At 37.3% G+C, this 26,069-nt stretch overlaps 2 protein-coding genes across 4 annotated transcripts in view; one reads left to right on the top strand and one right to left on the bottom strand.

The window, feature by feature from the left end:
• Window positions 1–1,161: 1,161 nt before the first annotated feature.
• acot20 (acyl-CoA thioesterase 20) overlaps window positions 1,162–26,069 on the bottom strand; it is a 29,381-nt gene continuing 4,473 nt past the window's right edge. Inside the window, exons 1-4 of one of the 2 annotated variants that reach the window (XM_061987141.2) lie at window positions 19,992–20,063; window positions 8,029–8,534; window positions 5,142–5,344; window positions 1,163–2,199 (exon numbers count right to left, since the gene is read on the bottom strand). In XM_061987141.2, the coding sequence (XP_061843125.1) occupies window positions 1,609–2,199; window positions 5,142–5,344; window positions 8,029–8,485 (1,251 nt within the window). In that variant the 5' untranslated portion in view covers window positions 8,486–8,534; window positions 19,992–20,063 and the 3' untranslated portion in view covers window positions 1,163–1,608. Of the gene's footprint in view, window positions 2,200–5,141; window positions 5,345–8,028; window positions 8,535–19,991; window positions 20,064–26,069 lie in introns of those variants that run through there. The other variant, XM_061987140.2, reaches the window with a different exon arrangement.
• susd6 (sushi domain containing 6) overlaps window positions 24,796–26,069 on the top strand; it is a 64,066-nt gene continuing 62,792 nt past the window's right edge. The window contains exon 1 of one of the 2 annotated variants that reach the window (XM_061987144.2): window positions 24,796–25,057. The gene's annotated coding sequence lies outside the window, so the exon portion shown is untranslated. The remainder of the gene's footprint in view (window positions 25,058–26,069) is intronic. The other variant, XM_061987143.2, reaches the window with a different exon arrangement.

Below are 26,069 nucleotides of genomic sequence, written 5' to 3' on the forward strand. Positions count from 1 at the left end.
CCCCACCCACCCCCACACACACACACACAAAGCGCGCCTCTTCTTTTTCTTGTGACACAGAAGGACGACACCGCAGCGCTCCAATAAAACACACTCAGATCTTCTGTTTCTAGCCGATACTACATAAAAAATAACGTAAAATAACGCAGTAACGTATCATGTCATAACAGTAACTGAGTTACTGAATATAAAAAATAACGCGTTAGACTACTAGTTACCGCTGAAAATAACGGCGTTACAGTAACGCGTTACTTTGTAACACATTAGTCCCAACACTGGTGACATTACATATAAAGACAAAAAAAAGCAAAAATACACTTGTGGAGTTATTTCTTTAACTCACCAAAATAAAGCCTCGCGAGATTTGCGGAACCTGCTCATTCACACATGCTGATCATTTGAAAACAAACCCTTTTGTGGCATATTCCCCCCCCCAAATTGTACAATCATAAAGTGTTCCAATGATTAAGTTCCGCTTGTGCATAAATTGTATTGTTACCCGCCAAAAATGTCACATATTTCACGTAAATAAAATAACATTTCTGCAAGTAAACATGTTATAGTCAAATAAACGCTAGCATCCAAACTACTGCTTAGCTAGCAGTGTAGCTAGCAATGACAAACAATTATGACTAAGCTTTAGAATACTGTTATTATATCAAGTTAAAATAATACAACGTTTGGAGTTAAGCACATACTTCAACTCACACCGTCATATTTTTAAGCCAACTATTGAATTTATGACTGACATATCTAAATTTGTGCATTCGCCACGAGGGAAGTTCAGCATAGGATTAGGTTTGTAACCACGTCTCAAGACTCTGCGATCTGATTGGTTTAACAGCGTACTAAACTGCCTTTTGATTGGTGAGACATAAATAAATCGTGAATATTTATTCATGATAACAAAGCCAAACTCTACAAACTGTTTTTTAAATAGATATTGATCATTTTGAAGACTAATTTAGGGTTTTGGTTAATCATGGCAGGTTATCATAGGTTTACCATGAATTGATTTACGTGGACCCCGACTTAAACAAGTTGAAAAACGTATTCAGGTGTTACCATTTAGTGGTCAATTGTACGGAATATGTACTGTACTGTGCAATCTACTAATAAAAGTTTCAATCAATCAATCAATCAATGCAGAGGAGGGTATATGGAGGTTAATTAGTCTTTATTATGAAAGCTTTTTTTGGACACTGAATTTATGTAAATAATATTATGCTGACAATAGTAACATTTTGAAAAAAATGTGTGTTTAAAAATATAGTTTGCTAAAACAGTGTTTTAGAATTCAGTGTGTAAAAATTCATTGTAGTAAAAAAAAAAAACTGAGTGAAAAACATTAATCGTGACAAAATTCAGTGCAGAAATATTTGTTGCTGATTTTTTTTTTCACTGAATTTTTACATAGTGAATTTTAAAACACTGTATTTTTACACAAATATTACTAATAATAATTTGAAACTTCATTGCACAAAATTCAAAGGCAAAACATTTTGTAACATTAATTAAGTGTCAAAAAATATTTCGGAATAAAGACACAAATGAACCACCTTGAGTGTTTTTCATGTTTTGACTTCTAAATGCGGACGCCTGACACACTTATAAATAGGTACTGGTGTTCAAGTGTTTCTTAAAGAACTCCTGGACTCGCTCCCAGAGGTCGAGCTGAGCCTCTGAGTGGGCTTTTGGCTCCCCACCAAACACCACGGCGCGTCCTACCGCTGCATGGAAGGAAGACGGGCAAAAAGGCGTGTGAGGGACCTCCAAAAAGTGTCCAGCTTCCGGATAGGAAACCACTTGGAACGATTCCTTGCCGTGACTTCTCAAAATCCCCGCGGCCTGCTTGGCGAAAAGCGCGCTGTTCCAGTTGTGGTCGTCTTCCGAAACTGCAAACAGGAAGTGGCAGTTGGCGCGCTCTATTGGAATCAAAGACGCTCTATTTTTCTTCAGGGTCGCATCCGGCGTGACGTTACGTATGTCAACAATCCATGATTTGCTCATTCGAATTTTCCAGAGGACGGGTCGAAGTGGCGGTATGACAATGTCTTTGTAATGTAATGGAATTACAGTATTTCCATTGCAGCTGTTAATGCAGACCGTCGCCGTGATGCCGGAGAAAAAAGATGCCATGGACAAAGCCAGAGCGCCGCTATGAGACATTGATATGACACCTATACCGGGACCTTTCACCTGGAAAAAGACAGAATATTGCATCAATGATCCAAACGTATACACCAAGGGTGTCCAAACTAGGCGGCCCGGAAGACAACATCCTCAATTTGGCCCATGAGACTGCACAAGTTCAATAAGCAATATGGCCTAGAGCAGTGTATTCATATCATATTAAAAAAGACAGTGGTGTTAATCTGCAAGTTTGTTGACATCTGGTGGCCAACCAAAGTTACGAGGGCATACAACACAGCACTTACTTACATGACCCAATTAAAACAACCTTCCCTAGTCATGGTGCAGGGAAAAAAAAAAAACAGCACAAAAATTCAACAAACATGGTCACATATAACACAACCTGCTCATTGAACTTTGTGGATATTATAAAAACATCCAACCAACATGAAAAAAATGTAAATCAAAATTACATCCATTTAAATCCATTACAAGGGATGATGGGAAAAGGCAAAAATTATTAAAAAACTATTAAGGAGGTTGTCACAAAAGGTAAACAAAATAGGAGTTGAACTTTCACATTCTCGTTATACCCAATTATAATAATAATTATTTATCCATTATAATGTCATAATAATATGTACTTATATATGTATAGGCTTTATTTATTTATATATATACATATATATATACACACACACACACACACACATACATATATATATACATACATATATACACTTATACATACATACATTTATACAAATCCCGTTTCCATATGAGTTGGGAAATTATGTTAGATGTAAATATAAACGGAATACAATGATTTGCAAATCATTTTCAACCCATATTCAGTTGAATATGCTACAAAGACAACATATTTGATGTTCAAACTGATAAACATTTTTTTTTTGCAAATAATCATTAACTTTAGAATTTGATGCCAGCAACACGTGACAAAGAAGTTGGGAAAGGTGGCAATGAATATTGATAAAGTTGAGGAATGCTCATCAAACACTTATTTGGAACATCCCACAGGTGAACAGGCAAATAGGGAACAGGTGGGTGCCATGATTGGGTATAAACCCAATCCCACTGAGTAGCCTAGCCAAACTAGGCTACTCAGTGGCCTAGTGGTTAGAGTGTCCGCCCTGAGATCGGTAGGTCATGAGTTCAAACCCCGGCCGAGTCATACCAAAGACTATAAAAATGGGACCCATTACCTCCCTGCTTGGCACTCAGCATCAAGGGTTGGAATTGGGGGTTAAATCACCAAAATGATTCCCGGGCGCGGCACCGCTGCTGCCCACTGCTCCCCTCACCTCCCAGGGGGTGATCAAGGGGATGGGTCAAATGCAGAGGACAAATTTCACCACACCTAGTGTGTGTGTGACAATCATTGGTACTTTAACTTTAACTTTAAAAGTAGATTCCATGAAATGCTCAGTCATTCACAAACAAGGATGGGGCGAGGGTCACCACTTTGTCAACAAATGCGTGAGCAAATTGTTGAACAGTTTAAGAAAAACCTTTCTCAACCAGCTATTGCAAGGAATTTATGGATTTCACCATCTACGGTCCGTAATATCATCAAAGGGTTCAGAGAATCTGGAGAAATCACTGCACGTAAGAAGCTAAGCCCGTGACCTTCGATCCCTCAGGCTGTACTGCATCAACAAGCGACATCAGTGTGTAAAGGATATCACCACATGGGCTCAGGAACACTTCAGAAACCCACTGTCAGTAACTACAGTTGGTCGCTACATCTGTAAGTGCAAGTTAAAACTCTCCTATGCAAGGCGAAAACCGTTTATCAACAACACCCAGAAACGCCGTCGGCTTCGCTGGGCCTGAGCTCATCTAAGATGGACTGATACAAAGTGGAAAAGTGTTCTGTGGTCTGACGAGTCCACATTTCAAATTTTTTTTGGAAACTGTGGACGTTGTGTCCTCCGGACCAAAGAGGAAAAGAACCATCCGGATTGTAATAGGCGCAAAGTTGAAAAGCCAGCATCTGTGATGGTATGGGGGTGTATTAGTGCTCAAGACATGGGTAACTTACACATCTGTGAAGGCGCCATTAATGCTGAAAGGTACATACAGGTTTTGGAGCAACATATGTTGCCATCCAAGCAACGTTACCATGGACGCCCCTGCTTATTTCAGCAAGACAATGCCAAGCCACGTGTTACATCAACGTGGCTTCATAGTAAAAGAGTGCAGGTACTAGACTGGCCTGCCTGTAGTCCAGACCTGTCTCCCATTGAAAATGTGTGGCGCATTATGAAGCCTAAAACCCCACAACGGAGACCCCCGGACTGTTGAACAACTTAAGCTGTACATCAAGCAAGAATGGGAAAGAATTCCACCTGAGAAGCTTAAAAAATGTGTCTCCTCAGTTCCCAAACGTTTACTGAGTGTTGTTAAAAGGAAAGGCCATGTAACACAGTGGTGAACATGCCCTTTCCCAACTACTTTGGCACGTGTTGCAGCCATTAAATTCTAAGTTAATTATTATTTGCAAAAAAAAATGAAGTTTATGAGTTTGAACATCAAATATCTTGTCTTTGTAGTGCATGCAATTGAATATGGGTTGAAAAGGATTTGCAAATCATTGTATTCCGTTTATATTTACATCTAACACAATTTCCCAACTCATATGGAAACGGGGTTTGTACATACATATGTACATACATACATTTATATATACATATATACACATATATATATATACAGATACATACATATATACTTATATACATATATACACACACATATATACATATATATATATATACACACACACATATATGTATACACACACACACATACACACACATATATACATATATATATATATATATATATATATATATATATATATATATATATATATATATATATATATATATCCCGAGTCAATAAGTTTGGACACCCCTGGTATATACTAAACACCCTGTAGAGGGAGACATTTTTCAGTGAAACTGCTTTGTTATGAATCGTCTAACCTCAGGATGATTCTGTAAATACACTGCAGCCTCTTCAAAATATTCCAAATCCAGATTCTTGGGTTTCTTGGGCAAATCCTGATAACCATAATAAGCCAGCGCCAGCACAACAAAACCTTTGCTTGCTAAGAGGCTGGCTCTCTGCTCATTGAGGCCTCCACCTAAAATATATAAATCCATGATTCCAGGGAATGGACCCTTTCCTGAAAAACAAAGTATGGTCAGTTGGATTGAATAATGACTGCGTGTTTGTGTCCAACATCTGGTAAAGTTTTAATGGACGCCTTGCAACCGATTAATCATTTTGAAAAAAACTTTGATTTATATTATGTTGCTTTGATTAATCGTTTAAGTGTAACTAATAAAAATTTATTGATTACGGACAGCATGGAGTGCTGGAACTTTAAAGGGGCACATTATCACAATTTCAGAAGGGTTAACACCATTAAAAATCAGTTCCCAGTGGCTTATTTTATTTTTCGAAGTTTTTTATATGCGGACATGGTTTGCAAAAGAGAGCGGGGCTGTAAGGAGTTAAATTCATCCATTTTCTACCGCTTGTCCCTCTCAGGGTCGCGGGGGTGGCTGAAGCCTATGCAAACACACACAAATGTTTTTACTCTCGCCCAATGATTTGCAAATATAATAACAATTTTCTTGAATTAAAAAAAATAGATTTGTGAGTCTAAAAACAATGTATTTCAATTTAAAAAAAAAATATTTGGAAATTTAAGAAAACAATTTTGTTCGATTAAAAAACATTTTCAAGTATGAAAACGTTTTTTTCTATTAAAAAAACTATTCGGAAGTAAAAACTATTTTCTCCAGTTAAAAAAACATATGCAAGTATAAATACAATTTTCTTAAATTAAAAAACTATTTGCAAGTTAAAAAAAAAAATAATAATTTCTTTGAAATAATACAGTAAAATATAAAAATTATTCGCAAGTTAAAAAAAAAAAATTCTTCAATTAAAAAAACATTTGCAAGTATAACAACTATTTTCTGCAAGGAAAAAACAATTCGCAAGAAAATAAACAATTTTCTTGGCAATAATACCGTAAGCAATAAAAATGATTTGCAAGTAAAAAAAAAAAAAATTCTTCTATTAAAAAAATATTCAACCACAATTTGCTGTGAATAAAAAAACATTTGCATTAAATTGTATTAAAGTAGAAAAACAATTTGCAGGTTAAAACAAAATATTTTCTTCAATCAAAAAACCTTTGCAAGTATAAAAACAATTTTCTTAAAGTAAAAAACGATTCGCAAGTTAAAAAAAAAAAAAAACTATTTTCTTAAAGTAAATAAACATTCGCAAGAATAAATAACATTTTCTGCAAGTAAAAAAACATTTTCTTGACTTAAAAAAAAGATTTGCAAGTATAAAAAATATTTTCTGCAAGTAAAAAACATTCGCAAGTACAAAAACAATTTTCTGCAAATTAGAAAACGATTTGCAAGTATAAAACCAATTTTCTTAAAGTAAAAAAACGATTAACGAGTAAAAAAAAACAACAATTTTCTTAAAGTAAATAAACATTCGCAAGAATAAATACAATTTTCTGCAAGTAAAAAACTATTCGCAAGTAAAAAAAAACATTTTCTTGACTTAAAAAAATTATTTGCAAGTATAAAAACAATTTTCTTGAATTAGAAAAATAATTCTCAAGTAGGGATGTCCGATAATATCGGCCGATAAATGCGTTAAAATGTAATATCGGAAATTATCCGTATCTTTTTTTTTATTATCGGTATCGGGTTTTTTTTTGGGTTTTTTTATTAAATCAACATAAAAAACACAAGATACACTTACAATTAGTGCACCAACCCAAAAAACCTCCCTCCCCCATTTACACTCATTCACACAAAAGGGTTGTTTCTTTCTGTTATTAATATTCTGGTTCCTACATTATATATCAATATATATCAATACAGTCTGCAAGGGATACAGTCCGTAAGCACACATGATTGCGCGTGCTGCTGGTCCACTAATAGTACTAACCTTTAACAGTTAATTTTACTAATTTTCATTAATTACTAGTTTCTATGTAACTGTTTTTATATTGTTTTACTTCAAGAATTTTTTTTTTATTTATATATCTTATTTATTAATTTTTTTTAAAAGTACCTTATCTTCACCATACCTGGTTGTCCAAATTAGGCATAATAATGTGTTAATTCCACAACTGAAAATATTGGTTGATATCGGTATCGGTAATTAAAGAGTTGAACAATATCGGAATATCGGATATCGGCAAAAAGCCATTATCGGACATCCCTATTCTCAAGTATAAAAACAATTTTCTTTACGTATAAAAGTGATTTGCAATGGAAAAAAACATTTTCTTCAAGTAAAAAGATTCGCAAGTATAAGAACAATTTCCTTCAATCAAAAAAACATGAATTATAAAAACAATTTTCTTCAAAGTAAACCTTTTGGCAGTAATATTCACACACGTGGACCCCGACTTAAACAAGTTGAACAACTTATTTGGGTGTTACCATTTAGTGGTCAATTGTACGGAATATGTACTGTACTGTGCAATCTACTAATAAAAGTTTCAATCAATCAATCACTTGCACTCAGAGCTCCCGTAATTTGCTCTCTACAACGGCAGTCAATTTAAGGCTGTCAGAGCTACGTGCGCATAGTGCCATCCGCCAAAAATAAGAAAGAAGAAGAAGCAGCAGCGTGGGGAGTAAAATGGCGGACAGAAGAGAGGGGAAACATTGCATGATTTACAACGAGATAAAATGTATGTGTTAACTTACAGGTTGAACTTGACACAAGCATCTGTTAGCATGATCAAATTAACACCTGGCACTCTCTGTAGTTGAGTAATTGAACTCTATTTGAGGAAGTAGAGTAAAAAGAAAGGCCAACCTGGAGGGATAAACAGGACTCCTCGCACTCTTCCCTCTTGCACAGGGATTCTCTTCATGCCCTCCGCCATGTATCCTCGCTCGTTGGTTCCACAAGCCAGGAGTTCTCCAGTGTCGCCGTTGTGCGCCGCTATCTCAATTAGGGTCGGGCTCAGCACGTTCTTCTTCACAACTTTTTTGTGTGGAGTTTCTGGCGCCATGGCCCACAATAAACCCATGGGCTCCACTCCAGTGTAGCTCCCACCCAGAGAGGGGTCGCTACTCACGTCTACCAAGCCCCTTTCATCGGCTTTGTATAGGGCAGAAGCTTTGAAAAGCACCCCTTTGTCATCAACCAGCCTGGACCTTAACTGTACTGCTTTGTGGGGAGCAAGACCCTCCACTTTCACTTGAACCACTTTGTCAGCCAGGCAGCGGACACTGGGGAGGATTTTGAGGCGGATCTGAGAGGAAGCCATTCTCCTTCTTGTGACTCACACAAACCACGGCATTTGTCCCTTTTCTCACCTGAAATGAGCAGAAGATAAGAAGTTGAAGAAACACAGGGTTCATGCACGTGCAATACTCCAACGTAGGGATGTTCTGGTCTGCTATTGATATCGAATATCGGTCCGATATCAGCCATAACACAAGTGTCTGATTTTAAACGAAGATGTCTGACACAAGCAGGGCGTGGACGCCCAGTTAGCTACTAAATGTCCTCCAATAAGCACACAAAGTTGTTTGTATTTTAGTCAAATCGTTTACAAATATGGTGGGCCGCAGGTCTGTGACACATACTTACCAACCTTGAGACCTCTGAATTCAGGAGCTTGGGGGGTTGAGGTGGGGGGGTTAGGGGAGCGGGGTTTGGTGGTAGCGGGGGTGTATATTGTAGCGTCCCGGAAGAGTTAGTGCTGCAAGGGATTCTGGGTATTTGTTCTGTTGTGTTTACGTTGTGTTACGGTGCGGATGTTCTCCCGAAATGTGTTTGTCATTCTTGTTTGGTGTGGGTTCACAGTGTGGCGCATATGTGTAACAGTGTTAAAGTTGTTTATACGGCCACCCTCGGTGTGACCTGTATGGCTGTTGATCAAGTATGCCTTGCAGTCACTCACGTGTGTGTGAAAAACCGCAGATATTATGTGACTGGGTCGGCACGCTGTTTGAATGTAGGAAAAGCGGACGTGACGACAGGTTGTAGAGGACGCTTAAGGCAGTGTCTTTAAGGCACGCCCCCAGTATTGTTGTCCAGGCGGAAATCAGGAGAAATTCGGGAAAATGGTTGCCCTGGGAGATTTTCGGGAGGGGCAAATATTTTTAAATATATTTTTCCACCGGCAATTTTGTCCACAAACATAAATGTCTTTAAATACACAAGAGCATAAAGCCAACACACTGTCATGTAGTGGAGTAGGAATACAAAATAACATAAAACATGAATAAATAATTATATTAATACATTCATGTTGGCAATTAAGATAGCTGGTAATTAGTGTTCTAGTTGTCAGCTAGAGATTAGTGTTGTAGTTGCCAGCTAGCAATTAGCACACTAGTTGCAGACTAGGATTGGCATGTGGTCATATAGCCATTGGCACGCTAGTTGCCAGTTTACGACTAACGCTCTAGTTGCTAGCCTACAACTAGAGCGTTAGTCGTAAACTGGCAACTAGCCAGCAAGCAATTAGTAGGGCTCATTGTCAGCTGGCGATTAGCACACTTGTTGTCAGCGAGCAATTAACGCTCTGGTTGCACGGTCGCAATTAGCGCACTGGTTGCCAGCTGGGGATTAGCATGTTGTCAGATAGAGATTAGTGCACTAGTTGCCATCTAGCATTTAGCATGCTAGTTTCCACTTAGCAATTAACGCACTAGTTGCCAGTTAGAAATTGGCGCGCTAGTTGGCATCTAGCAAATAGCGCGCTCGTTGTCAGATAGCGATTAACACATAAGTTGCCAGCTAGCAACTACAGCACGAGTTGCCAGCGATTAGCGGACTATTTGTCAATAAGCATTTGGTGCGTTAGTTGCCAGCTAGCAATTAGTACGCTAGTTGCCAGCGAGCCATTGGCATGTGTTAGTTGCAGGTTAGCGATTAACACGCTAGTTGTCAGCTAGCAATTAGTGCTGTAGTTGCCAGTTTGCGATTAACACTATAGTTGCCAGCTCGCAATTAATGCACTAGTTGCAAGATAATGATTAGCATGTCGTCAGCTAGTGATTAGCAAAGTAGTTGAAAGCTGGACAAATAGCATGCTAGTAGCCAGCTAGCGATTGGCGCGCTGGTTGCTTGCTAGCGATTACCGCATAGGCTGCCAGCTAGCAATCAGCCCTTTGGTTGCCATAGAGCAATTAACGCGGTAGTTGCCAGCTAGCGTATAGCCAACTAGTTGCCAGCTAGTGATTAGCATGTTGTCAGTTACAAATTAGCGCATTAGTTACCAGCTACCGATTAGCATGTTAGTTACCAGCTAGCGATTAGCACACTAGTTGCAGACTAGGATTGGCATGTGGTCAGCTAGCGATTGGCACGCCAGTTGCCAGTTTACGACTAACGCTCTAGTTGCCAACTAGCAACTAGAGCATTAGTTGCCAGCAGGCAATTAGTAGGGCTCGTTGTCAGCCGGCAATTAGCACACTTGTTGTCAGCGAGCAATTAACACTCTGGTTGCATGCTTGCAATTAGCGCACTGGTTGCCAGCTGGAGATTAGCATGTTGTCAGCTAGAGATTAGCGCACTAGTTGCCATCTAGCAATTAGCATGCTAGTTTCCAGTTTGCAATTAACGCACTAGTTGCCAGGTAGAAATTGTCGCGCTAGTTGGCATCTACCAAATAGTGTGCTCGTTATAAGCTAGCGATTAACACATAAGTTGCTAGCTCGCAACTATAGCACTAGTTGCCAGCGATTAGCGGGCTATTTGTCAATAAGCATTTGGCGCATTAGTTGCCAGCTAGCAATTAGTACGCTAGTTGACAGCGAGCCATTGGCATGTTAGTTGCAGGTTAGCGATTAACACGCTAGTTGTCAGCTAGCAATTAGTGCTGTAGTTTCCAGTTTGCGATTAACACTATAGTTGCCAGCTCGCAATTAATGCACTATTTGCCAGCTAGCAATTAGCGCACTAGTTGCAAGATAATGATTAGCACGTCGTCAGCTAGCGATTAGCAAACTAGTTGACAGCTGACAAATAGCACAAATAGCACGCTCGTTGCCAGCTAGTGATTAACACATAAGTTGCCAGCTAGCAACTAGAGCACTAGTTGCCAGCTAGCGATTAGTGGGCTATTTGTCAATTAGCATTTGGCGCGTTAGTTGCCAGCTAGCAATCAGAACGCTAGTTGCCAGCGAGCCATAGGCATGTTAGTTGCAGGTTAGTGATTAACACGCTAGTTGTCAGCTAGCAATTAGTGCTGTAGTTGCCAGTTTGCGATTAACACTATAGTTGCCAGCTCGCAATTAATGCACTATTTGCCAGCTAGCAATTAGCGCACTAGTTGCAAGCTAATGATTAGCACATTGTCAGCTAGCGATTAGCAAACTAGTTGACAGCTGACAAATAGCACGCTAGTAGCCAGCTAGCGACTGGCGTACTAGTTGCCAGCGAGCGATTACCGCATGGGCGGGCAGCTAGCGATTAGCCCACTGGTTGCCAGCTAGTGATTAGCATGTTGTCAGCTAAAAATGTGCGCATTCCTTACTAGCTAGCAATTAGCATGTTAGTTACCAGCTAGCGATTAGTACGCTAGTTGCCAGCTGGTGATTAGAGCTCTAGTTGCAGTTTAACTATTAGTGGCACAATACTGTTATTATTTAAATATCGTTAGAATTGCATAACAAGGTACATTTTTACCAGTTTAATGTAAAATACAATCATAATTTCATACAAGATTTATAAGTATGGGGTCCCCACTTTCTCTCCTTCAGTTTGGAGACAGTGAAGACCGCTAGGAGCCAGCAGCTACACAGCAGCTAGGCATACAATAGCACACAAGCTAGACATACGTAATAAGTGTCCATAATTGAACAATATTTCAGTCGAAAACATTTGTCAATACAAACAAGTATCAAATAATTACAGCCGCATATTACTCACACATACTAAAGTGTTAGAAATCATCCAGTAACAAACGTGTCTGCATCATTCAACTTTTACTTGAACTTAATGAGTTATTGTGACCAAAAAACTATTTACCACTCCAACTGTAAGACAGGTAATAATAAAAAAAAGTTTGGGTTTTTCATACCTACTGTACCATTGTTCTTTGAGTTTATCGCATTAAAAGGCCTGAATGTGAAATCGAGATGTGAAGGCGCGCTTGCACCTTTCAACACCAATGAACATGTATCAGCATGTATAAAGAAACGTTAGACCTTCTTCTATAAATCACCATTGAAGAGTCTCCATTTCTTGTGTGCACTCCATATTTATGTCTGTTTTGATGAATTAAACTAGCAGAAGACCTCGTTACAGCCAAATACTGCAGTGATTACGCTAATAACGAGTGAAAACATCCAGTACTCATAAAGGCTTCTTATTCTTCCTATTACCTCATTCTTCCTTTCAAAGGGGAATTTTAATCATGCCCAAGGGTATATAAACAAAGCCTCAGTAATGTCTAACTGGGTGAAAGGTTACACAGGTCACCTTTGTTTAATAACAACTAAATATTAGCTCAGCAACAAGCAGCTATGTTTAAATTCACCTTTACTTTGTACAAAAAGTCAAGCTGTACTATGTCGATGTTGCTAAATAACATTGAAAGACATACTTTTTATCGACTAACAAGTTATAGGACTCTGAGGCGTTCGGCTGCAAAATTAGCTACAAATAAATGTAGAATGCTTACGTTAGCATGCGTCAAGTACTAAGTTATATGACTCTGAGGCATTCAGCTGCAAAATTAGCTTTAAAAAGTTAGCGTGATAATGTTAGCATAACAGTTAACATGTGTCAAGTACCAAGTTATGTGACTATGAAGCGTATGCATGCAAAATTAGCTCAAATAAAATAGCATGCTAATCGCTAGCATGTGTCAATTTCGAAGTTGTATGACTCTGAGGTGTTCAGTTGCAAAATTAGCTTTAAAAATGTAACCTTATAATGTTATCACGCTAACATTAACATGCTAACAGTAAACATACATCAATTACCAAGTTATATGACTATGAAGCGTATGCATGCAAAATTAGCTAAAAAAAAATTGCATGCTAATTGTTAGCATGTGTAAATTTGAAGTTATATGACTGTGAGGCATTCAGCTGCAAAATTAGCTTTAAAAAGTTTGAATTGTAAAAAAACAAATGAGCATGCTAATCGTTAGCATGTGTCAAGTATATGACTGAGGCATTCAGCTGCAAAATTAGCTTTTGAAAAATGTAGCATTGTAATGTTAGCATGCTAACATTAACATGCTAACAGTTAACATGTGTCAAGTACCAAGTTATATCACTATGAAGCGTATGCATGCAAAATTAGCTACCTAAAATAACATGCTAACATGTTTCAATTCAAAGTTATATGACTCTGGGGCGTTCAGCTACAAAATTAGCTTTGAAAAGTTAGCATTACAATGTTAGCATGCTAACATTACTATGCTAAAAGTTAACATGTGTCAACTACCAAGTTATAGGACTATGAAGCGTCAGCATGCAAAATTAGCTAAAGAAAAAAAGCATACTAATTGTTAGCATGTGTCAATTTAAACGTATATAACTGAAGCATTCAGCTGCAAAGTTAGCTTTAAAAAGTTAGCATTGTAAAAAAAATAAAAACAGCATGCTAATCGTTAGCATGTGTCAAGTACAAAGTTATATGACTGAGGCGTTCAGCTGCATAATTAGCTTGAGAAAAGTTAGCATTGTAATGTTAGCATGCTAACATTAACATGCTAACAGTTAACATGTGTCAAGTACCAAATTATATCACTATGAAGCGTATGCATGCAAAATTAGCAACCCAAAAATAATATGCTAATCGTTAGCATGTGTCAATTCGAGGTTACATGACTCTGACACGTTCAGCTGCAAATTTAGCTTTAAAAAGTTAGCATTACAATGTTAGCATGCTAACATTACTATGCTAAAAGTTAACATGTGTCAACTACCAAGTTATATGACTACGAAGCATATGCATACAAAATTAGCTAAAAAAAAAGCATGCATCGTTAGCATGTGTCAATTTAAAGTTATATGACTGAGGCGTTCAGCTGCAAAATTAGCTTGAAAAAGTTAGCTTTGTAATGTTAGCATGCTAACATTAACATGATACCAGTTAACATGTATCAAGTACCAAGTTATATCACTATGAAGCGTATGCAGGCAAAATTCGCTAAGAAACAACAACTTACTAATCGTTAGCATGTGTCAAGTACTAAGTTATATGACTCTGACGCGTTCAGCTGCAAAAATTTGCTTTGAAAAGATAACATAAAACACTGAATCGGTGCCCTTTGTCACCGATTCTGTTCATAACTTTTATGGACAGAATTTCTAGGCGCAGTCAAGGCGTTGAGGGGATCTGGTTTGGTGGCTGCAGGATTAGGTCTCTGCTTTTTGCAGATGATTTGGTCCTGATGGCTTCATCTGGCCAGGATCTTCAGCTCTCACTGGATCGGTTTGCAGCTGAGTGTGAAGCGACTGGGATGAGAATCAGCACCTCCGGAAAAGGGTGGAGTGCCATCTCCGGGTTGGGGAGGAGATCTTGCCCCAAGTGGAGGAGTTCAAGTACCTCGGAGTCTTGTTTACGAGTGAGGGAAGAGTGGATCGTGAGATCGACAGGCGGATCGGTGCGGCGTCTTCAGTAATGCGGACGCTGTATCGATCCGTTGTGGTGAAGAAGGAGCTGAGCCGGAAGGCAAAGCTCTCAATTTACCGGTCGATCTACGTTCCCATCCTCACCTATGGTCATGAGCTTTGGGTTATGACCGAAAGGACAAGATCACGGGTACAAGCGGCCGAAATGAGTTTCCTCCGCCGGGTGGCGGGGCTCTCCCTTAGAGATAGGGTGAGAAGCTCTGTCATCCGGGGGGAGCTCAAAGTAAAGCCGCTGCTCCTCCACATCGAGAGGAGCCAGATGAGGTGGTTCGGGCATCTGGTCAGGATGCCACCCGAGCGCCTCCCTAAGGAGGTGTTTAGGGCATGTCTGACCGGTAGGAGGCCACGAGGAAGACCCAGGACACGTTGGGAAGACTATGTCTCCCGGCTGGCCTGGGAACGCCTCGGGATCCCCCGGGAGGAGCTGGACGAAGTGGCTGGGGAGAGGGAAGTCTGGGCTTCTCTGCTTAGGCTGCTGCCCCCGCGACCCGACCTCGGATAAGCGGAAGAAGATGGATGGATGGATGGAAGATAACATAATTACAATGTGAACATGCTAATATTACTGTGCTAAAAGTTAACACGTGTCAACTACCAAGTTATATGACTATAAAGCATACGCATGCAAAAATAGCCGGAAAAAACAAACAAACATGCCAATCGTTAGCATGTGTCAATTTGAAGTTATATGACTGAGGCAGTCATCTGAAAAATTATTTTAAAAAGCATGCTAATCGTTAGCATGTGTCAAATGATAAATAAATGGGTTGTACTTGTATAGCGCTTTTCTACCTTCAAGGTACTCAAAGCGCTTTGATACTACTTCCACATTTACACACACATTCACACACTGATGGAGGGAGCTGCCATGCAAGGCGCTAACCAACACCCATCAGGAGCAAGGGTGAAGTGTCTTGCTCAGGACACAACGGACATGACGAGGTTGGTACTAGGTGGGGATTGAACCAGGGACCCTCGGGTTGCGCACGGCCACTCTTCCACTGCGCCACGCCGTCCCTAGTACAAAGTTATATGACTGAGGCGTTCAGCTGCAAAATTAGCTTGAGAAAAGTTAGCATTGTAATGTTAGCATGCTAACATTAACATGCTAACAGTTAACATGTGTCGAGTACCAAGTTATATCACTATGAAGTAAGGCTGCAGCTAACGATTATTTTTCTATCGATTAATCTATAGATTATTTTTTTCGATTAATCGGTTAATCTATAGATTATTTTTTTCGATTAATCTATAGATTATTTTTCCTTTTACCAATTATTTTTTTTATTTAAAATGAAGATGAAAAAATAAATGTTGGCCAGTTTTTTCAAAAGGCATGACTTTTATATACAAAAAAAAAGTATGGCCACTCAGTCAACATTGACAACAACATGACAAAATATTCTGTAACAATGTAAACATTTAAAACTTTTAACATTTAACAAAATTAAAAGTAGCTTATTTGCTTTTTAATGTGCAAATATAAAAGTAAACATCCAGTGCAAATCTTAATATTCTGCAATAGTATAAGCATTTCTAAAGTAAAAGTATTGCTTATTTTGCTTTAAAATGTGCAAAAATAAAGATAAACATCCAATACAAAAAAGTGCAAAACGAAATATTCTGTAACAGTGTAAACATTTCAACAAAAGTAAAAGTATTGCTTATTTTGCTTAATAACACAACAATGATAGTATGATTAAAGTGAAAGTTAATTGTTGGTTTGTACATAGTATATGTAACTGTTAATGTTGTAAAAGGTATTTGCACAACTAATTAACGTTAGCGTTAAAGAGGAGCGCGTCTTTGTAAACACTGAACAGGCACGCTAAACGCGCCTCTCAGAGCGAAACAGTGTTTTAGTTTATGAATTTACAACGCAGATACAAATGACACATTCATGATTTTGTGTAATGATGACAACGTATACTCACGCGGACGATTGACTAGTTGATGGTGATGGCAAGAACGCTGTCGGGTGTTTTCTTTTCAAATGTTCCTTCATAGCCGTTGTGCTGCTATGATAGGCCATTTCCGCTCGACACAGTGTGCATACAACAACTGTCAAGTGTTTTGCTTTTTTCGCTGTGCTTATCCCACACTTGAAGGGATGTACCAATGCTGAATGTGGCTTCTGGATTTCACTCAAAAGACCAGACCGTAGTTACTTTTTCCTTTTATTTTCCTTTAGTTTGCAACAGTTTTTCCAACCAAGAAACAGCTTCTTTTTTCTTCTTTAGTCTTTTTAGCAGTCTTTAGCAGTGTTAATAGACTTTAGTTTCTTTAGCTGTCATTAGCTGTCTTTAGTAGCCTTTAGTAGCCTTTAGCTTCTTTAGTAGGTGAAAAACCTTTAAGGACAAAACACCACAAGATTAACATGCTGTAAAAAATCAATCAATTATCAATCCCATAATTTACAACTATTAATTAGGCTATCAAACTCTTAACCATTAAACAAGTGCAAGAAAATGGACACATCTTTTCCCTTTAAGTTAAAACAGATTTTAAATAAATTGTCTCAACATAAATGCACCAAGATACATATAAAATACATTTAACACCAGAAACACAATAGATAAATGCAACAGAAAACCCAATATGCAAATACATAAATACCTAACCAATTAACCACCTATTTAGATACATATTTAAAATCCATATTCAATATAAATATATTATTAATTTAGCAGTGAAACACTCAATCTTAAACGTTGTCTACTGGTAGAAAAATGCCCCTTTTTCTACGCCCTCACCAACACAGTTAAATCCAACACTTTAAATTGAGCGACTTCACCCTCCTGATGAAGCAAACTGCTCCAACATTTATCAAACTAAGCAAAGAATATCAACACTGAACAACAGTTACATAACACACTGTGTGTATTTAGCCTCCAGACTAAGCACGCTACATGCACACAACCCCCCCCCCCCCCAAAATTATCTTTGAAAAGTTAGCATAATTACAATGTTAGCATGCTAATATTACTGTGCTAAATGTTAACACGTGTCAACTACCAAGTTATATGACTATGAAGCATATGCATGCAAAATTAGCTAAAAAAAAAAAGCATGCTAATCATTAGCATGTGTCAATTTGAAGTTATATGACTGAGGCAGTCATCTGCAAAATTAGCTTTACAAAATTAGCATTATTAAAAAAAAGCATGCTAATCGTTAGCATGTGTCAAGTACAAAGTTATATGACTGAGGCATTCAGCTGCAAAATTAGCTTGAGAAAAGTTAGCATTGTAATGTTAGCATGCTAACAGCTAACGTGTCAAGTACCAAGTTATATCACTATGAAGCGTATGCATGCAAAATTCGCTAAAAAACAACAACATACTACCGTATTTTTCGGAGTATAAGTCGCTCCGGAGTATAAGTCGCACCGGCCGAAAATGCATAATAAAGATGGAAAAAAACATATATAAGTCGCACTGGAGTATAAGTCGCATTTTTGGGGAAAATTTATTTGATAAAACCCAACACCAAGAATAGACATTTGAAAGGCAATTTAAAATAAATAAAGAATAGTGAACAACAGGCTGAATAAGTGTACGTTATATGAGGCATAAATAACCAACTGAGAACGTGCCTGGTATGTTAACGTAACATATTATGGTAAGAGTCATTCAAATACCTATAACATATAGAACATGCTATACGTTTACCAAACAATCTGTCACTCCTAATCGCTAAATCCCATGAAATCTTATACGTCTAGTCTCTTACGTGAATGAGCTAAATAATATTATTTGATATTTTACGGTAATGTGTTAATAATTTCACACACAAGTCGCTCCTGAGTATAAACTATGAAAAAACCTGCGACTTATAGTCCGAAAAATACGGTAATCGTTAGCATGTGTCAAGTACGAAGTTATATGATATATGAAAATTTGCTTTGAAAAGTTAGCATAATTACAATGTTAGCATGCTAAAATTACTGTGCTAAAAGCTAACACGTGTTAACTACCAAGTTATAGACTATGAAGCGTATGCACGTAAAATTAGCTGGGAAAAAAATAATAACATGCTAATCGTTAGCATGTGTCAATCTGAAGTTATATGACTCTAAGGCATTCAGCTGCAAAATTAGCTTTACAATGTTAGCATGCTAACATTACCATGCTAAAAGTTAACACGTGTCAACTACCAACTTATATGACTGTGAAGCATATGCATGCTGCAAAACTGCCTAAAAAAATTAGCATGCTAACGTTAGCATGTGTCAAGTACCAAGTTATATGACTTTAAGGCGTTCAGCTGTAAAACTAGCTTTACAATGTTAGCATGCTAACATTACTATGCTAAAAGTTAACGTGTCAACTACCAAGTTATATGACTGTGAAGCATATGCATGCTGCAAAACTGCCTAAAAAAATTAGCATGCTAACGTTAGCATGTGTCAAGTACCAAGTTATATGACTTTAAGGCGTTCAGCTGCAAAATTAGCTTTACAATGTTAGCATGCTAACATTAGTATGTTAAAATTTAACATGTGTCAACTACCAAGTTTTTTGACTGTGAAGCATATGCATGCTGCAAAACTGCCTAAAAAAATTAGCATGCTAACGTTAGCATGTGTCAAGTACCAAGTTATATGACTCTGAGGCTTTCAGCTGCAAAATTATCTTAAGCAATTTATCAGAATGAGCATGGTATACTCAAACACACAGCAGTGAATGTGCTAACTGTAAACATTCATTCAATACTCATGAAGGTTTCTTATGAACTCCTCCTTAAACCACCAATAATTATTTTTGGGCGCGGCACCGCTGCTGCCCACTGCTCCCCTCACCTCTCAGGGGGTGAACAAGGGGATGGGTCAAGTGCAGAGGACAAATTTCACCACACCTCGTGTGTGTGTGTGTGACAATCATTGGTACTTTAACTTTAACTTAACTTCCTTTCAAAGGGGAAGTTTAGTCATGCCCAGGGGTATAAACAAAGCCCCAGTAATGTCTAACTGGGTGAAAGGTCACCATCGTTTAATAACAACTAAATATTAGCAGCCATGTTTAAATTCACCTTTACGTTGTACTAAAAGCCAAGCTCTACTATGTCGATGTTGCTAAATAACATTAAAATGTGATCTTTTTTTTCTACACACACATTGTAAGTCACCGAAAAACACTCAATATTAGTCCAAAATAATGAATATCCTACCTGAGTAAAAATACATAACATTGGAAGAGCTTATAAAGCGAAAGCGTTGAACGGACGATACCGGAAGTAACCATTTCACCAAAAAGAGAAGGGGTGTTTTTATTCTGTACTATGTATTTGCCGGTGTTAACACCAAACTGTTCAGCTGCTTGTCGTTTTTAAAACTATCACATTAAAAGTCTAACTGTAGGTAGGTAAATTTAAACGTCAAACAAAAAATTAAATATGGTTATTTTGTGTGAGTGCTAAATTGGCAGTGGTACGTACCCGGAAGAAGGACGCTGTATTTATTTTCCCCGAACTTTATTTTCACAACAATCTGATACAAAACAAACACTATCTGTGGACCGTTTATGATCTGCTTATCGTTTTTAAAACTATATCTATATATTGTATCTAACTGTGGGTAAGTATATTTAAACTTCAAGCAAGAAAGAAAATATGGTAAAAAAAAAAAAATTCAGAACTTTATTTGAACAAAATGATACAAAACGAACACCATCTTACAGAACGGCAACATTATGGTTGACAACTGTTATATCTTTGATCCTATAGATTATTTCGCATCACAGAAAGTACAATTATAAAGAGGATGTAAATAATTTATTTTTGGAATGTGATATTGTACATTTGTTTTGGGAGGAGATGGAAGGTTGACTGAAAGATAAAGGTATAGAGATGTCCCCATTTTCAATTTATCATGAAAGATAACCTAGAAATAAAATAAAAAAACTCTTCATTCAATGACTGTAAATAATGTAAAAACAAGAGTATAAAGAAGTCATACTGTTCCATTACCTTTGTTCATACTACTGTCACTATTCAAGTGCCAAAATAACTGTAGACACCTTAATATTCATTACTTCCTATACTGTATATACTGTGTATACTGTATATACTGTTATACTATTTGACATTGCACTGGTACTGTATGTGACAACTGTACTTTTACTTGTACTGATACTTCTACCATAACTACTGGGACTTATTGTGCAACTTATTGTCTTGTAATTAATGTACATCAGAGCTATTCAAATTTTTGTATTTAGTGTATTAGATTCAGCAACTAGTGTTTGGATCCCACTGTACGCAATATCTGAAGAGCATGGAAAAAAGCATTTCACTGTGGTGTACTCTGCATGTGACGAATAAAAACCTTGAACCTTGAACCTTGAAATTATTATTAATATTATTATGGTGTAAGCTAAAATATAAATAATAAAAGTAGATTTCTGAAAGTGAATTCCAAATTCTCCCATTGGATTAATTATTTAAAATTTTAAATGAAATCTTGGAAAATGGCAACAAAAAACAAAAACAAAACAAACAAAAAAAACCATATTGGAGGAATTTAAGTTGTTTTAGATGAGCCAAATTGTTGTTGTTTTTTAATGTATGTATTTATTTATTTATTTATTGTGTTGTCTCTTACTTTACTTTCTTGAATATTTTTTGTTTGTAAAAGGATGTTGATTGCTCAACCTTGTGAATATCTGAAATTTGAAAACATAATGGAAGTGCCTTGAGTTGTTTGTTTATGGTCAATATATACTGTTTGTGTGTTCAATTGTTCCAAAAAATATATATTTCAGAACGGCAACAATATGAACATAACATAAAACAAATCCTCTGTTGTGTTTATTTTTCAAAATGTGGCTAAAGCTGTGAAAAGTAGTCATTGCAAACTGGACCAAACTGAACATTTTTGTTTTATGTATTTATTATTTAAATATATTATTTATTTACTATTATTCATTTTAACATAGAATAAAATGTGTTCATTAATATTGTGTCTGAAAATGTTGCTGAATGTGAACGATAAATCAGCATCGTGTTTCTCAATTTCTCCAAGTAACCACTAGATGGCAGCATGGGACTCAGAAACAAGTGTAAATAAGCGGTAACAAATGGATGGATGGATGGAAATAAAGACCCCATTGGGAGGGGGGATTTGCCTATTTTGTTATCGACCCAATGCCAAGTCAATACAGGAGGACTAGTATTGTCGATACTGCAACCGATAGTTGTTTTACTTTTTCACTTTGTTTAAGTTTTATGATTTTTGACTTGAATTTTTGATCACGACTATAAAGCACAGAATAAATATTTTAAACAAACAAACGCAAATGTATTTTATCAAGAAACATATTTGGGAACAATTAAACAACATTTATATTTAAAGTATTTGTACTAAAAGATATAATGATTATTGCCATGCATAATATCAAACAATACAATATTGTATCGTATGATATTTAAACGTTTGAAACTCTAACTTTTGATCGTAGATATTGTGTAGCCAGAAACGGTGTTATGTTTGGTCAGGTCACTGTGGGAGAATAGATGTTTTATTAAAATGAGGTTTTACCTGATCAAATAAATGCTGTGATAAGATTTTTATTGAGGGCCGCATTGCACTCATGGCTGCTGTAACGGTGAATATATATATATATATATATATATATATATATATATATATATATATATATATATATATATATATATATATATATATATATATATATATATATATATATATATATATGTATATATATATATATATATAATGTATAGTAGCCTCATTATTGCTTATGCATTTGGTTATTATATTTTTTGCCCGTAAAGTGATAGATGACTCTGAAATACTAAATTAGGGTGACAAGTATCTGTTTAAGTATTTTTATTATTTATTTATCATTTATTATCCATCCATCCATCCATTTTCTACCGCTTGTCCCTTTCGGGGTCGCGGGGGTGCTGGAGCCTATCTCAGCTGCATTCGGGCGGAAGGCGGGCTACACCCTGGACAAGTCGCCAACTCATCGCAGGGCCAACACAGATAGACAGACAACATTCACACTCACATTCACACACTAGGGACCATTTAGTGTTGCCAATCAACCTATCCCCAGGTGCATGTCTTTGGAGGTGGGATGAACCCAGAGTACCCGGAGGGAACCCACGCAGTCACGGGGAGAACATGCAAACTCCACACAGAAAGATCCCGAGCTTTGAACTCAGGACCTTCGTATTGTGAGGCACATGCACTAACCCCTGTGCTGTTTTTATTATAACAAAAAAAATGTTGGATTATAAATTTGTTGCATGATTAGATAATTAAAGTCATATCATTTTATCGTGTCATGTCACATAATTTTATTATGGCCCGGCGTGTCATTTTATCGTGAACCGTCACTTAATTTTACTGTGGCCCGTTCCAAAATCCTAATGTGGCCCACCATATCATCTTATGGGGTCCGCCACATCATTGTATTGTGGCCCACCGTGTAATTTTTTGTCGCCCACCACATCATTTTATTGGCCTGCTGTAACATTTAATTTTGGCCCGCCACATAATTGTATTGTGGACCGCAACAATAAGCCTGTCCCACAGTTTTAACGTGGAATGCCACATAATTCTAATGTCATTTTATGTGGCACGCCATATCATTTTATCATGGCCCTTCACATCATTTTAATGTGGCACGCCACGTAATTCTAATGTGGCCGGTCATGTCATTTTACGTGGCAGGCCACATCATTTTATTTTGGCCCTTCACATCATTTTATTGTGGCAGACCACATAGTTCTAATTTGGCCTGCCATGTCATTTAAATGTACCCTTCCATGTCACTTTATGTAATACGTCATATCATTTTATTGTTGCCCGCCATATTATTTTATCATCTTAAATGGTAAATGGTAAATGGGTTGTACTTGAATAGCGCTTTTCTACCTTTTTAAGGAACTCAAAGCGCTTTGACACTATTTCCACATTCACCCATTCACACACACATTCACACACTGATGGCGGGAGCTGCCATGCAAGGCGCTAACCAGGACCCATCAGGAGCAAGGGTGAAGTGTCTTGCTCAACGACACAACGGACGTGACTAGGATGGTAGAAGGTGGGGATTGAACCAGGAACCCTCAGGTTGCTGGCACAGCCACTCTCCCAACTGCGCCATATCATTTCATTGTGCCCGCCACATCATTTTATCTTGGACCGCCACTTAATTTTACCGTGGCCCGTCCCATAATTTTAAATTGGCACGCCAAATAATTCTAACATGGCCCACCACATCATTTTATGTGGTCCACTCTATCATTTTACTGTGGCCCACCATATAATTTTTTTAGCCTGCCACTTTATTTTATTATGGCCTGCCACGTCATTTTGTCATGGACCGTTTAAATGTGGCACGCCACATAATTCTAATGTGGCCCAGCATATCATTCTAATGTGGTCCGCCACATCATTTTATGTGATCTACCACATAATTTTATTGATGCCCGCCACATAATTCGATTGTGAACCGCCACTTCATTTTATAATAGCTCGTCTCATAATTTTAATGTGGCTTCCACATAATTTAATAGTGGCCCACCACGTCAAACATCTGGCCTGTGAAAGGCTGGAAATAAAAAAGCACTTTCACTTTTGCCAGAAAAATGTTCCGCACACATTCTCCACTTTATCAGAAATAAAACTTTTAAATATCTGCTTCTCATCTTGACTTACAATTGCAAAGCAAGTTATCCATCAATCTGTAAAATAACATAATAATCAGAACAGTTGTCTTTGCAAATTGTGTAACAAGACTATTATACGTAGATATTTACAGTATATCCACTGTTAGGTGTCGCCCTAAATAAAAATGAGTTTGACACCCCCTGATCTAATCAATCTCTACAAATATGCATCAAAGAACAGGCTACCCTCCCCAGCTCTACTAAAACGCTCTTATTTTGAAGGTTCCCTCTGCGGCTGGGTTGACAGACTAGGACACGCCCCATTCACGGAGTAGCCATGGAAACCACGCGAGAGCGAGGCAGCTGCTGGAGTTCTCACACAGCGAGTGTTTCCGCTCACCTCCAATAAAGAAGTGACGAGCCGAGGACGACGAACAACGAAGCTCGGGGAGGAGAAAAAAAAACAGACGACAAAGACGGAACCATTTGTCGATATTTCGACACCTTTTCCGTCGTGTGTGTCCCCGCTTAACGCTTCATGCTTCGAATGTGAGACGGGAGAGGGGGGACTCGCTGCTGGGAACCTTTTGTCGGTAAGTCGCCTTATTTGCTAGCTGGAAAAGGGCCACCCTTTCTCCTTTCCACTGTTATTATGTGCTTAGTCACAACTAGGATTTATATATCAAGCATCTACAATTAAAATACAATAAATGGTAGTTCCCTTATTTATAAACTTGACAAACAGCTGTTAATAACCACAACAACAAGCAGTGTCTAACATGTATGGTTTATTATTTCTTTGGAACATTATCAGCTTGCTACAATGTTAAAGTTTTTTTTTTTTTTACAATTAACATCATGTTTCAGTTTACATTATTAACATTAAATAAACAGGTATACTGTTATTAAAGGTGTCAAAGTCAAAGCCCAGGGGCTGGTTTGGGATATTTTATTTTGTCCACAACAGCCTGAAAATAATGGACAAGCAAAAAAAAAAAAAAGATATGTTAAATTTTAATGTAATCAGATATTGTTTGGATGCAAAAAATATGTTGTTGTCATCATATGCATAATACAATAGTTTCTGCTTCACACCTAGACTTTGCCCCGCAGTGAAAACATGTTTGATCCTACTGCATACATCAGTAATAGTACATTAGTTACCAGCGTAGTAGGTCTATGTATTCATTAAAAACAAGGTAGATGTTTTTATTTAAGAAGTATTTTTGGCCACTGTGACATAAAAATGCAAATAATACAATAAATGGTAGTTTCCCTATTTATAAACTTGACAAACAGCTGTTAATAACCACAACAACAAGCAGTGTCCAACATGTATTGTGGATTATTTCTTTGGAACATTATCAGCTTGCTACAATGTTCAAGTTTTTTCCACAATTAACATCATATTTTAGATTACATTATTAACATTAAATAAAAATGTATACTGTTATTAAAGGTGTCATACGCAAAGCCCTGGGGCTAGATTGGGATGTTTTATTTTAAAAAGTTATGTTAAATTTTCATGTAATCAGATATTGTTTGGATGCAAAAAAGTGTTGTTGTCATCATATGCATAATACAATAGTTTGTGCTTCTGCTTCA

This window comes from Nerophis lumbriciformis, linkage group LG26 (assembly GCF_033978685.3).
Source record: "Nerophis lumbriciformis linkage group LG26, RoL_Nlum_v2.1, whole genome shotgun sequence".
Lineage (NCBI taxonomy): Eukaryota > Metazoa > Chordata > Actinopteri > Syngnathiformes > Syngnathidae > Nerophis > Nerophis lumbriciformis.